Genomic DNA, 15,850 nt, shown 5'->3' with positions numbered 1-15,850 from the left:
ACCACTGACTACGTGATCCATCCAACTTCGGTAAGATAGTAATAATTTAAGTAGCAAAACCCAGAGTCTGAGCAGTCCGCACAGATTCACTCTGTCGTAACAGGAGTTTCCTCCTCTGACTTCACTCACCCAGTTTGTGGGGATTTCCTCTGAATGCTATATGGTTCGTTATAGGAAGGAATTAATATAGGACAGCATCTTCCTCCATTCTCCAGCCTGTTCATTCTCACTGTTCAGACTCTGTCGCAGGAATATCTCTACATTTCACAGTAAAGCACTGCTTTAAGTGTCATCTTCTACCGTGTGGGGATAAAAATAGTTTTTATTGCTATCATTTGAATCACGCAATCTCAGGTTTAGAGATCTTTATACTGTACTCTGGTTTTCCGCTCTGCTGTAAGCAAAATGGGAGCATCAGAACCCGTTTCAGCATGAAGACAGAGCGTGTAATCGCCTTCAGTGACTCATCCTTTAGGTTAAAGGTCGTCTTCTCCAGGCCTCCCTATCAAACTACAATCCCCTGCACAGGCCAGCCCCACGAGCATGCCACCTGCACAGTCACGCTGAGGGGGCCCCACACTTGGATTAAGGCTCTGATGTTGCCATCGTGGAATTCTTAGCAAGTTCTGAACAAGGGACCCACTTTTTTATTTTCACTGCACACCACGAGTTGTGCAGCCGGTCCTGCATCTGAGAGGTATAACATATTACATCACAGTATAAAGTGATCTGTTGAACAACTTTTTTTAAAGTCAGTAGGGAATTAAAATAAGAACAGGAAGAGAGACGCCAAATATCTATCTTGCGGAGGTAACAGAAGGACGACAGGAAACTTGAAAGGACAGCGATGTGCGCAAATTAGCTCATTTCTTTTTTTAATAACTACTTACTGAGTACCTACTAAGCGTCATGTATTGTTCCCGATGCTGAGATTACAACAATGAACAGGACAAAGTCCCAGACTCCACAAGCTTCCACTCTAGGGAGGAGACGGACCCTGACCAGGTCTGCCTGTGGTTGGGGGGAGCGGGACAGCAAAGGGGAATGTTCTGGAAGAGGACGTAACATACCTCCTTTATCTCTAGTACGGTTACCTTTGGTAACCAGACCAAATGATAATACTTAAGAAACTTTACTATAACTCAACTTTTATTACTAAGAGGCATTTATTATTTTCTGCTTTTCTGATCATCTTTTGGTATTTTCCTTTTAGGATTTTTGAAAATTTCATGAATCACTGCAGGTTATTTTTTCTACTTTGTCATTTACAAAGTGTAGTTTCAAATAGGCAACATAACTAGTCTGCTTAAAAATGAACGTTCGGGGGCGGCCTGGTGGTGCAGCGGTTAAGTTCCCATGTTCCGCTTCTCAGAAGCCTGGGGTTCGCCGGTTCGGATCCCGGGTGCAGACATGGCACCACTTGGCAAAAGCCATGCTGTGGTAGGTGTCCCACATATAAAGTAGAGGAAGATGGGCACAGATGTTAGCTCAGGGCCAGGCTTCCTCAGCAAAAAGAGGAGGATTAGCAGTAGTTAGCTCAGAGCTAATCTTCCTCAAAGAAAAATGAACGTTAGGACTAATTTGTGAGTAATTATATAATGCTCCTTTCTTCTCTCTATCCTGTGCTCTTTTTTTTGTCTGTTTAGTGGATTATGCAGTGTGCTCCCATCCGACAAGTCCCTTTAGATAGGAGCATTGATTCCTTGGATCTGGGTTAGTTACACTGGTTCTGAAAAAGAACCAAGAAAACAAAACCAGGCCAACAACCAACCAAAGCAAAGCTTATAATTAAGTGGAGACCACTTCTGGAAGACGGTCCCTCCTAAATAAGGACAAATGATCTTGGACCTTTACAAACTTGTTCCTACGCTTATAGGAAATATCACAGTGGATGTCACCTAGCACACGGATGTAGGCAATCAATGGATATTTGTTGATTGAATACATAAACCAATGATGACTGACTGAGCATACCAACAGCTTTCCATTAGACATCCTAAAATAAGTCCATCCCCTCGTGCTAGCACCATTTGAAATACAGGTTAGATAAAAAATAGTGATTGTTGTTGCTTTACCTAGAAAAGGACATCTGTCCAAACACAATAATTCTCAACACTGTAACTTCCTTTTATGTTAATTGTAGCTGATAAAAATGGAATATTCCTTAGAAATAATGGAGAGTGGTGAGAAGCAAGCTCACTTGTCAGCCTGAAGTGTGGACCTGTATCCCTTGAGGGGTGAAATCAACCCCGTGTGCGCTGCAATTTGGAATCATGAGAAAACGCACAGTCACAGGTCAATCTGTTAACGTACAAAAGTCCAAATGCTGTCTGACTAGAAAGCAAAAGCCAACAGATTAAATTGCCTCACAACAGAGTGTGTCTGCTAGCTACATTTGTGCTCCATGTTTTCAACACACACTATTCACACTTGGATTATATAAGAATCTTAAATTAAAATTCAATCTGGTAACAACCTGGCAAAACAAAGAAAGCTACTTTGGACTTCTCCAAATGCATGTTCACAGACTCACAGGCTTTCTGCCATCCTGGGAGTCTGGCTAGCGTGCCCCCCCCCCCCCCCCCCCCCGAAGCCGTGCACGTGTCCTCATCTACAGATGCACAGGGAATTGAGGGAAAAGTGAGGACATAGCTTTGTTTTTAACCTTAGAAGGAATTTCACTCCAATATATTTTTATATTTAACCATTCTCACTGTGAAGAGATTCTATCATAAGGTTCTTCCAAAGGTCACATGTGATGACAACTTTAACACTTTTACCATTGGCTTTTGTTGGTGGAAAATGCATTTCTGATATATCTTATATTAAATATTCCAATTATCTCTCGGTATTTTCTTAGGACTGTATAGTTTCTGTTTGTTTAAAATTTCTGAGAATTATCTCAACTCTTTAGACATTTACTGTTTAACTTTATTAATTAATATAATTTAAGGCTCTACAGAAGGCTCCTAATTAATTATCCAAAAAAAACCCCCAAACTGGTACTATTTAACCTAGGAGCCTATACCGATCACAGCCAATGCTATTGATTTTATTTGCAGTATTTCTGTAAGAGCTCATGTAAATCTAAATCAAAATAGAAGTAATGACGTCTCTTAACGTGATATCTATTGGGCATTCAGAATGTTAGGATTTCGGTTTTAGGAAACTTGAAAGATAAGAATGCTCTTAGCTTGACTGAAGACTATTTTTTCTGCTAAATGCAAATAAATTATTCTTAATGTGAACACCTTTTGCATCATCACTATGCTTCTTACCTGTGCTGCTGGATATGTTGACATCAATACTGATGTCAGATATGCCTCCTCCCTTCAGAGATGCTACACACGTGTATGTCCCAAAATCCGTGAATTTTAAGTCAATGATGTCCAAGTTGGTCGTTCCCGGGGAGACATCCGGATCAGTCTGCGTAATAACCATCCGCTCAGAACTTCTTAATGGACGACCGTTTTTAAACCAACTAAATGTTAACTCCTCAGAAGGGACAGCTTCTACTTGGCAAGATATTTTCACCTCACGCCCAATCTGGATGTTGTCATCTTTGTGATAAGGATCTGGTGTGATCCAAAATCGTCCTTTTTTTAATGCTAAAACATAAAAATTCCATAAGCAGTTAGTGTTACTTTCATAACGTTAGGGATTCATTCACTCTAGGTAATTATCTCTGGGCTGAAATAAAGCAAAATAAAATAAAATGCATATATGTTTCTTTGTTATGTCCAAGCAGTGTACATATCAATAAATCTCATTTAGGTAATCTAGAAATAATATAAAGACCTAAGTCACTTGAAGACTCTAAACACTGATTTTTATAAATTAGATATTTTCCAGTGATATAAAAAATGCTTTGTCTATATATGATACTTAAACATTGTTGCCACTGAATTTTGAACAAATGATGTAACCTCTTTATAGAAACTCATTAGGTGTTATAGTTAAAAATAATAATATGGATCATTAAGCCCAATTCTGTACCTATGCAACCCCTTAATTATGGCACAATTTCCCAAATGACTCAAATATTGCAAAAATGTCATATTAAAGAAAATACTTCTACAGTTCTATCTACACGCTGACCAAAACTAGTTTTGTAAGAATTGAGTCAGTTCAAATTCATGAGGCATTTTCATATACTTAAGTAATCTGAATTGAAAAAAAAGTTTTTTCAAAACATTTGCTGTGACTGCTCTATTCCACCATAGATGTTTCCAGCGGGAACTGTCTGCTGGTTCTCTCATGCAGATGGTCAAAGGAACCTCTTGGCAGATGTCTTGGAAATATGCCGTGTTGTTTGTGTCCTAACACTGTGCTGTTGGGGTCTGAGGTCAGTGCTGTTCTCACAACCTGTGTCAGTGGCAACGACTCCCGGAGGCTGTGGGGGAGCATCTATCGGCTTCCTGGGGGCTCTGGTTCTGACTTGGAATGATACCATGGGATTCAATATGGACTAGAGTCTGCTTTTCACGGCAGTGATGCTCTCGTACACACATTTTTCTCCTTTCCAACATCCTTCCCCATTTCCCTCTCCTTTAACATCACCATCCCTATGCAATGAAATGTAGCACAAGCAGTGAAACATAATTATCAGAATAAAATAGTGTTCATTCACTTTTTCCATTAAATCTAAATATATGATGACACTGGCAGAGATGACGTGAATTTAGAGGACCTGCAGACACTGGAGGCCTTCCAACTGCAGTCTGGGTACCATTCCTGAATTCAATGTGATTTTCCTCAGTTAGCCCAGTAAGGGCCAGGACGTACCACGGACATCTGTAGAACTATGGAAGATTGCACTGGAAGTTAATACATTTTTAAATCTTAAGAAATTTTGCTTTTAATTTTCTTTACTCTTAAGTCTCAAATATTTTCCTCTGCTTTCTTGTTTGTATCTTAGTGAGGAGAGATAAATGAATATCAGAAACGATGTTTATATCTTTCTTTTTATTGAAGAAATATTTCCAGGGTTCCTGGTCAGGACTAGGCACTAAGAGAGGCCCTTATACGTGGAATGAACACAGTAGACGTAACCCTGACCCTCACGTACGGCAAATCATGTACTCATGGATTATAGTCCAACTCATGCCCCCAACACTTGCGATACTTCTGTCTAGAAAAGCCACACACTGCATAGATATGAAATGATCGATAAGCTTCAAGAAGTCTGAATCCCGAATCTTAGAGGAGAATTCTTCAAAATATAGTTTAGAAAATGCACAAAGCTTCACTCTTAATGAAAACACCAAAAGACAAACATGTAAATCACTTTCTCGTCTTGCTGTTTGATACATTTTTCCACAGTAAAATGCAACTAAGAAGCCTATTTATTCTAAATCACATCTTTATCAGCACATGACTCTAGGATGAACACAGGAGCATTCGATTACCTAGAGTCATGAATTTATATTTTAATAGGCATTGAATCATGACTTTATATCTAGAAAGCAAAAGGAGCTAAAAACGTCCACATCTGGCAACTGTATTTGGTATATAACACTGTGCATGTATATGTCACATGTAATTGAAGTTCCATAGCACCAAGTGAATCATAAGATCATAGACGGCCTTTTTTTTTTTTAATAGATCTAAAAAAATAGTATCTGAAGAAGCATTTACTTTTGGTAGCACCATAACATTTAAATGAGCTTCCTTTCATTTGGTAAGAATTTTCCTTATCCTGTTTCTATAGTGAACTTATAAATCTAAACAAAAATTTTAAACGGACAATTCACAATTTTGAAAGTTTAAAAAATACATATTAATTTATTAATAGCTTCATATGGGGATACATTTAGAATAAATTTCATTCCAGAGTTACATGTTGGTTGCCATATACAAACACAAGAAAAAACTTGGATATTTCCATGATTAATGTTTACTTCCTAGACAGTTATTGTTTTCTAGCCCTGTGGTCTGCACAGTGACGTATGAAGGTGATACTGACATTGAGAGAACTTCAAACTCATCTGAAAAATTAGATTTAAATTACTAAACAATTCAAAAGCCACTCACAAAAAAAAATGAAATTGATATCTTTACTATCTGTTATGGACTGTTTTATTCATGAAAAATAACTTTTAAAATCCAAAGTAAAAAATATTAAAGATTATAAATCTGGAAATCAATTAATGAATAAGATTAAATATGTTATGTAATTATATTTTTTGATAGAAAACAATATAATCAAGTGAACTTTTAAGCAAGAACTCATTGCCACAAATATTTGTTGATCTCAGCATCAGACAGTTCTATGATTTGGCCAAAGTCAATCATATTACTCTTCCAAACGACAGATTCTCAAAAGGAAAAGAGGGACAAGTCAGTGTGGCAAGTGAGCTAAAGTTAAGGAATACCAGAATAAGTAGCATGGATCATTTGACTGGAGAGCCATCTCTCTGAATTCATTTTATGTTACTCCATAACAAAATATCTGGTTTTGCATACAGAACAGAAATGTTTTAAGGGGAAAACAAAAAGTGTGTGTGTGTGTGTGTGTGTGTGTGTGTGTGTGTGTTTAGCAATCTGTAGTAACAGAAGACAGTTACATTTATTTGATTTTCTAACTTACTGTGGCTGCTCAGAGAACTAAGAGCATAGATCTGGAAACTAGGCACAGGTACATTAAGAACTTGAAACCTAACTCTAGTTTTTCATTTCTATGTGGTCCAATATGGACAATCTAATTTTTACGGGTCAAGTGCATCATTTATAAAAATAGGAGGTGATAGTATTAGGCTCCCTCTGGGACCTATTGTGAGAAATAGCTTATTGGCAATAGCGTAGAGTTTTGAAAATAGTGTTTAATATAGTTAATCAACTGGGAAGCAGCTTCCTTCGTTTATAATTAAATACTCTTTCTCAATGAACAATTTATAGTAGTTCATGCAATGTTAATTTAAAGTCATTTCCTGCTACCAGTTAAGATTTCAAATGCTTAAAATCAATCTGCCGTTAGAACCTGAGAATAACAGGGATCTAATAGACACAACAAGACACTCCAGAACTAAAGAAATTCTATGGAAAAAGAGAGGAGGAATCCCTTTCCCCAAATGCAATTTCTTAGTCTGAATATTGAAAATCCCCTAACACCAGCCTGAGAGAACATTAGATTTAGCTTAATGTATCATAAATTGTGATGGATGAACCTCAAAAGGTACTTGTTTAGTCTGGCAATGCGTGTAAAGAATCGGCATCAAGCTGAGCCTCTGTTCTGGATAATCAGTTTAGAAACATTGCAATATAACCCAGAGCCCCTTTTTGAATATCGTGAGAACTGGGTGCACACTTGGCCCACATTCGCTTCTGACAGGTTCCCGCGAGGACATTCCAAGACCACTCGCAGAGGTGCCTCTCCTTGGAGATTTGCAAAGGTGCGCTGCACAGAGGTGGAAGTGGGGCACAAAGGCAACGCGGCTGCGGAGTCACGGCGGGCTTGTTGCGCCCTTCCCTAAAGATCAAAGTGGATTTTTGCCTGTGCATGTCTGCAGTTATGAAGAGGACTTCCATGATTTAAAATCAGATTACTTCCTGAGCTCATCCCTGAGCAAGAGACCATTGGCTTTGGAGAGGTCTAGGCGTTTGGCTTTCTGGGGTACAAGCTCAATGCAGATGCAGACAAAGAGGAGGCTGTGCGACTGTATCTTGCCTGTAGCTATAGATTTAAAATTATAAGATGCACTGATTTGTTTATCAAATGTTCCATAAGGTATTAAACACATAGTGGTTCCATAAAAGAAAAAAAAAATTGTAGACAGAACAAAAAATGACAGTTTTAAGTTTTAATCAGAAAGCCTCTCTTTGGAGATAAGAAATATCTGGTGTCAGCTTTTGAACCTCTCCTAAGAATCTATTTCAGAAGGATGATGAGACACACAGCAACCACTGACGACCATTCTAAGAAGACAAATTAGTTAAAAATCTCCAAATATACCACTTCTTATAATCCCAGTAAGATTCTGGTCAATATGAAAAACTCTCAAAATGTTGCTCAGAGGAATGGATCTAGAAATCATTAAGGGTGTAATCAGATAAATAAAAATTGATTTTCTATTCATTTATTCTCTGTTAAAGACAATAAAAATATTTGAGTGAAAAAATAAGCATTTGCCAGTCCCGCTGGATACCAATTGAATAAACAGTTGGAAATACATTACATCAGCAAAGCAACTTAGTAAATGATGGTGTATATCATGTGTCTTATTAGCATCAGGTACCTCAGGGAGACTGTGAGCACCTGGGGAGGGGCCACGCCTTATTCTTCTTTATTGTTCCCAAATCCTGAACTGTGTTCCTCATTATAGTTGGTATTCAATAGTTTTCATCGAATTTAATTAAAAGTGACATTTCAAAGCACTAACTTTATGGATTCCAGTTGTTTCCATTCAGTCTATTACATCCAGTAACTCTATTTTTGTTTGGTAGTCTTATGTTCCAAGATGCATGGGAGAGAACAGGATAGAGAGAAGAGCAGAGATATGATGTCCTCAAGGACTCAGGGGTTTTGTTGTGGGAACAGAATAATACTTGATGAACAAACAGTATTTATACTATAGGAATGTATATATGAAAGACTTTCTGTACAGAAAAACTCAGGAGAGCTCATTCTATCACGGCCACTGACAAGCTAGTCATGGGTCCTAGAATGTGTCAGGGACATCAGCTACCAAACGTGATGTGTTATTCATCCCTGCTTTGTAAAGGAGACTGGATTTCCTGCAAAGGTCTTGTTTACATGCCCCAGAGCTCGGTTGATAATCATTTTTCAGGAAAGATGGAAAAAGGAAGAAAATTGACATGTAAGCACAGTTACAGCATCTGAAATGGTATCCGCCAAAATCTGTTTCAGAAAAAGGTTAATAGGAATCATGTTAAAAGAAAATAGAACAAATAAGTTTTTGGGATTGATTATATGAGTGAAGATTCGCTTTTCTGCCATCCTAAGAAAAAAGAACAGTGCTGGAGGTACCACACTCCCTGATTTCAAAATATGCTACAAAGCTATAGTAAACGAGACAGCAAGGTAATGGCAGAAAAACAGACACACAGATCAATGGAGCAGAATTGAGAGCCCAGAAATAAGCCTACACACCTATGGACAGCTAATCTTCGACAAAGGAGCTAAGAGCATACAATGGAGAAAGGAAGATCTCTTCAATAAACTGTGTTGGGAAAACTGGACAGCCACATGCAAAAGAGTGAAAGTAGAGTATTATCTTACACTATATACAAAAATTACTCAAATGGATTAAAAACCTGAATGTAAGACCTGAAACCATAAAATATCTAGAAGAAGACATAGGTAGTATGCTCTTTAACCCCAGTCTTAGTGGTATCTTTTTGAATATGAAAAGGGAGACAAAAGAAAAAATTAAACAAATAGGACTACATCAAACTAGAAAGCTTCTGAATGGTGATGGAAACCATCAACAAAATGAAAAGACAGTCTACCAGTTGGGAGAAGATATTTGCAAACCATATATCCAATAAGACATGAATATCCAAAATATATAAAGAGCTCATACAACTCAACAACAACAACAAATGAACAACCAAATCAAAAAATGGGTAGAGGACCTGAACAGACATTTCTCCAAAGAAGACATATATATGGCCAACAGGCACATGAAAAGATGTTCAACATCACTAGTTATTCTGGAAATGCAAATCAAAACCATAACGAAAGATCACCTCGTGCCCATCAAAATGGCCACAATTAAAAAGACAATAAATAACAAGCGTTGACAAGTATGTGGAGAAGAGGGAACCCTCGTACACTGCTGGTGGGAACATAAATTGGCATAGCCTCTGTGGAAAGCACTATGGAGATTCCTCAAATAATTAAGAATAGACCTATCATTTGATCCAGCTATACCCCTTCTGGATATTTATCCAAAGAATGTGAAAACACTAATTTGAAAAGATATATGCATCCCTATGTTCATTGCAGCATTATTCACAATAGCCAAGATTTGGAAGCAACCTAGTTGCCCATTAACAGACAAATGGATAGGGAAGATGTGGTATATATATACAATGGAATATGACTGAGTCATGAAAAAGCATGAAACCATGCCATTTGCAACAACATGGATGGGCCTTGAGGATATTATATTAAGTGAAATGACACAGAGAAAGAAAGATAAATACTGAATGATTTCACTCATATGTGGAGTATAAACAAATAGATACAGAGAACAGATTGGTGGTTACCAAAGGGGGAGGGGGCAGGGGGAGGGTGAAATGGGGCAAGGGGAACACACATACAGTGACGATGGCAACTAGACTTACGCTGGTGAATACAATGTAGTGTGTACAGAAGTCAAAACACAATGAGGTACACCTGAAATTTATATAATGCTATACAGTGATGTTTAAAAAAGAAGAAAAAAGAAGCTCCTTAAAGAATGTATAAGTAATCAAGAAAAAAAGTTTGCTTTTCTGCAGAACTTTTCAGAGCTTTGAACATGCTAACGTGCAGACTGCAATACTCCTAGAGGGGCTGATGGCATTTAAGAAAAACTACTTGTGGAACATCTTTGAGGACTAGTATCCCACAGAACAGAGTAAAAGAATCCATTAGTCGATGAGAATCATTGAAAAGACTCTAAAATTTGATTGCATTCTTGATGTTTTAGGCATTCCCATTATGAGCATTGCAAAATAATCGATACAACAAGGATACAACTTTCTGGTGAAAATAAATTTATGATTGAAAATACTGAAAGACGGGAAACATTTTGATTGTTAAAGTTAAGATGGATCTACTGTCCCAATGAAGTTATAACACATATTTCAGAGCCATCTAATAAACCAGTCTGCACCAACAGCACTGCGTTTCTTCTCTTCCCCAACCAACCAGCATTTTAAAAATTTAAGTTATCAATTTGCTCCTAGCTTGGAAACGCACATTTTGAAATATGCAGATAGCATCAAAAAGGGAACTAAATGCATTATCTTCTGTACAATTTGCAATTATTTTTTACAGATGTTAACTCATTTAATCCACACGACAACCCCACAAGCTCATTTGACAGTTGAGGACACTGGGGCACAGCTGACCCAGGCAGCAGGCGGCACAGCGGGGCCTCACTCAGCAGTCTGGCTCTCCTGCAGCCTCTTTTTGGGGCCAGGATGGGCTTCACTCCCCCTCCTTCTTTTTCTTTTTTTTAATTGAAGTAACAGTGGTTTATAACAGTATATAGAATCCAGGCGTACGTCATTCTAATTCGACTTCTGTGTACACCACATCGTGCTCACCACCGGCAGTCTAGTTGCCATCCGTCACGGTACGCATGCGTCCCCTTCCTCTCTGGCAACCACCAACCTATTCTTCATATTTATGTGTTTGCTTATGTTCCAGATATGAGTGAAATCACGTGGTATTTGTCTTTCTCTGTCTGATGTATTACAATTTGCAATTATTGATATAAGTTAGTAAGACAATCTAGCTCAGTGGCTTGAGGAAATAATAATAGTATTTACTTATTTACACTTTATGTTGTCGTAAAAAAGCGCTTAAAGTGTTATTATTAGAAGTATTAAAGCTTCTAGAGAAGGGAGAAGTGTCAAGAGGTCTTTTTTTCTTACATGTTATTAGGCATTCTTACACTCGCTTCCGTTTATCCAGCATCTCCAATTGCCAATCTATACTCTGAATAAAAGTTCATTAATAATGCAAGAACAAAAAAACTCATCACACCCATTTCTTAAAAGTGGTTTAAAACAACACCTCTGATAATTTGAATGCAGAATTAGATGTTGAAAGGAAAGGGGGGTTGTATTTAATTATGTAGTATCAAGGCTCTACTTATTTTGTGAATTTACCCAAGGCTAATTACTACAGTTAATCATTCAAGCAAAGTATGGTTGAATTTTAATTGTCTTTTAAACGTCCTTGCTCAATAGAATAACTGCAGGTAAGTATTTTGAGTGGGAATTAAAGAAAGAAAGAATTTTTTAGATGGACACAAATTCTGCCTTTTGGTGTAAGCCTTTCCTTGAGCAGGGGAAAAGAAGTGGACTAAATTAATAATATTATTTATTATCCTCATTATTTTGCATTCTTAGCATTTCAGTCCTATCTTAAGGAGAAAATATATATTGCCGATAAATTATCAAAATTCTATATAATGTAAATAAAAAACATTTTCATAATGTGACTACCATATAAATATTATTTGACATAGTATGCGTGATGTCTTAGTGCGAGTTATTTGAACAGGCAAATATTAATCAGCACAACTTACTGGTCCTATGATGTTAAATATTAGTAGGTATTTTGAGCTCACCTTTGCTATCAAATTTAATAATACCCTTTCACTATGAAAAATGAGCGTATGTCCAGGGTAAATTATACTTTTATTAGTTTTTAAAGACCTGGGACTACAAACAGCTGCAACGTAACTGCAGCTTAGAAGGCCTGTGCTAAATATAGTTCTTTTGAAGTCCTTTGAAAACAGTACCGCCTTAATAATTACGGAATTGATCATGTCGCAGTGAAAGCTGGATGAATATAATGAGACTAACTGAGACTAAAAGCCTTTCTCTACTTGTCTTGCTTTTCTTATTTTCTGACTCAAAAGCTGTGGCCTTTCTCCTTTGTGAACTCTTTCTGTCCACCTGCCAGCCTCTCTCACTGGACCCAGATGCTCTGCCTTCTTCTGGTTCCCACTTCCTTTTGAGATTTCAATATTTTCTCTTCCATGTGCTTTTTACTTTCAGTGTAGAAAATTGTTTAGGTCACATCTAAAATTAGAACACTTTTCTTAACCTTAATAATCCTTCAAGCTATTTGCAGCACATGTCTTAAAAAAGCAGTGAAACACTAGTCGCCTCCCCTGTTCCATTGTGCACTCATTCACTTGGACATTTCCCACACTGGTTGTCACTGGGGCTGTCCTGGCACCAAGGACTCCAAGGTTAGCAAAAACCTCCTAACCAGTCAACACAATGTTTTCCTCCAGTTCTTCTCTATTTTTCTATCACTTACATTTTGCACTTGATTTCACTTTACATTGTTGATTCCCTCTTCCTTCTTGAAAATCTCCTTTCTACTGGTTTCTATTACTGGTAAAATATGAGATAATATTTAAGAAAATAAATAAATCAGATGGTTTTGCTCATCTTGATCACAACTGTCATGACACGTTCCCTAGTTCCCTAGTTCATTTGGATTCTATCATTCAAACAGTAATTGTAAATTCAGTCTTGGTCGAGAAAGAAGTTTTATAAGTCATTTTACCATAATTGCAGACCACAGAGTTTTTCCTGAATCTTCTACCTTTCATGTGCTGCCCATGTTTGGGGACATGAGAATTGTTTGTTTTTGTTGTTTCTTTTCTTTTCTTCTTCTTTTTTTTTTGAGGAAGATTAGCCCTGAGCTAACATCTGTCACCAACCTCCTCTTTTTGCTGAGGAAGACTGGCCCTGAGCTAACATCCATGCCCATCCTCTTCTACTTTATATGTGGGACACCTGCCACAGCATGGCTTCACAAGCGGTGCACAGGTCTGTACCTGGGATCTGAACCAGTGAACCCCAGGCTGCGGAAGCAGAATGTGTAAACTTTACAGCTGTGCCACTAGGTCAGCCCCTTGTTGTTTCCTGAGACACAAAATATTGTGACTAGATCATACACATTTCAATTTACATTAAAATAATGGTTAAATTCCTTATCGGATGTATGATTTGCAAATATCTTCTCCCATTCATTAGCTTGCCTTTTTGTTTTGTTGATGGTCTCCTTCACTGTGCAAAAGCTTTTGATGTTTGCTGCAATTCCATTTATTTATTTTTGATTTTGTTACCCTTGACTTTTTTTTGGACCATAAGAGACTGGTCCAAAAAATATTGCTAAGACCAATGTCAAAGGGTTGACTGCCTATGTTTTCTTCTAGGAATTTTATGGTTTCAGGTCTTACATTCAAGTCTTCAATTCATTTTGAATTTACTTTTGTATATGGTGTAAAAATGTGCTCCAGTTTTATTCTTTTGCATGTAGCTGTCCAGTTTTCCCAACACCATTTATTGAAGAATCTGTTTTTTCCCCATTGTATACTCCTGCCTCCTTTGTCATAAATTAATTGACCATATACATGTGGGTTTATTTCTGGGCTCTCCATGCTATTCCATTGATCTCTGTGTCTGTTTTTGTGCCAGTACCATATAGTTTCGATGACTATAGCTTTGTAACATAGCTGGAAATCAGTAAGTGTGGTACCTCCAGCTTTGTTCTTCTTTCTTAAGATTGCTTTGGCTATTTGGGATCGTTTGTGGTTCCATACACGTTTTAGTTTTAGGATTCTTTGTTGCAGTTCTGTGAAAAATGCCATTGGTATTTGGATGGGGGTTGCACCAAATCTGTAGATTGCTTTTGGTAATATGGACACTTTACCAATATTCATTCTTCCAATCCATGAGCACAGTGTATCTTTCCATTTATTTGTGTCTTCGATTTCTTTCAATAATGTCTCATAGTTTTCAGAGTACAAGTCTTTCATGTCCTTGCTTAAATTTATTCTTCGGTATTTTATTCTTACGGATGCAATTGTAAATAGAATTGTTTTCTTAATTTCTCTTTCTAATAGCTCATCATTAGGAGAAGATATTTGTAAATCGTACATCTAATAAGAGAATAATATCCAAAATATATAGAGAACTTACACAACTTAGTATCAAAAAAACAAACAACCCAATTAAAAAACGGGCAGAGGACTTGAATAGACATTTTTCCAAAGAATACAGATGGCCAATAGGGACATGAAAAGATGATCAACCTCACTAAATATCAGGAAAATGCAAAGCCAAACCACAGTGAGATACCACCTCACACTTGTCAGAACAGCTATTATCAAAAAGACAAAAAATAACAAATGTTAGCAAGGATGTAGAGAAAAGAGAACCTTTGCACACTGTTGGTGGGAATGCAAATTGGTGCAGTCACTATGCAAAACAGTATGGAGGTTCCTCAAAAAATTAAAAATAGAACTACTATATAATCCAGCAATTCCACTTCTGGGTATTTATCTGAGTATTTATCTGCACAAAACCAAAATACTAATTCAAAGAGATATTTGTACCCCTAGGTTCACTGCAGCATTATTTACATTAGCCAAGACATGGAAGCAACCTAAGTGTCCATCGATGGACAAATGGACCAAGAAGACGTGGTGTATATATACAATGGAATATTACTCAGCCATAAAAAGGATGAAATCTTGCCATTGGTGACAACATGGATAGACCTAGAGACCCCTCCATGTTACTGAGCGTTGCATAGGTTTCTTCCTGACTCCAGGCCCCTGACTTCCCTTTTCTTAGAGCACTTACTTTTAGAAAACTTGCATTTGTAAATTCTTTCTCTGCCCCTTTGAGATGTAAATCTTCTCCCAGCCAGAATGTCTTGAGAAACATCTTTCTCAAGGATCTGGGAGCCATCTCCCTAAAAAATAATCATTGAAGGAGATAGTGTGTCTATCTCCCAGTCTTTATGGGAGGGTGGGAGCCTGATTTTGAAAAGTGAAAAGACCACTTAACAAGCACAGATGGTTTGATCACATTGACCAACCCCCGCCCGGCATCCTCCGTGACTTTTCCATCAGCTCACCGCAGCACTTAATAATCCTCCTACCTTTTGTTGCAGCAGAGTTGTGTTTATTCTTCCTCCTCTATGGAAACAGCCTTGACCCCTATTGCAATACTGCCGAACACAGTCTTCCCTGCTGTTTTATAACATGTCTGGTGCAATTTTTCTTCCACATCATTAAATTTAGTATTGTGCATCATTGAAGTAAATGAAAGTAGAATCAATCTAGAAAATCCGCTGCTACAA

The 15,850-nt window shown here is 37.5% G+C and overlaps 1 protein-coding gene across 3 annotated transcripts in view; it reads right to left on the bottom strand.

Moving 5' to 3' along the window:
* MDGA2 (MAM domain containing glycosylphosphatidylinositol anchor 2) overlaps positions 1-15,850 on the bottom strand; it is a 778,429-nt gene that overhangs the window by 203,413 nt on the left and 559,166 nt on the right. For all 3 annotated transcript variants that reach the window (XM_046652130.1, XM_046652131.1, XM_046652132.1), the window contains exon 7: positions 3,279-3,608. In XM_046652130.1, coding sequence (XP_046508086.1) covers positions 3,279-3,608 — 330 coding nt within the window. The remainder of the gene's footprint in view (positions 1-3,278; positions 3,609-15,850) is intronic.

Source organism: Equus quagga, chromosome 2, assembly GCF_021613505.1.
Source record: "Equus quagga isolate Etosha38 chromosome 2, UCLA_HA_Equagga_1.0, whole genome shotgun sequence".
Lineage (NCBI taxonomy): Eukaryota > Metazoa > Chordata > Mammalia > Perissodactyla > Equidae > Equus > Equus quagga.
Note: the sequence above shows the minus strand (reverse complement) of the source record. Positions and strands in the feature narration are given on the sequence as shown.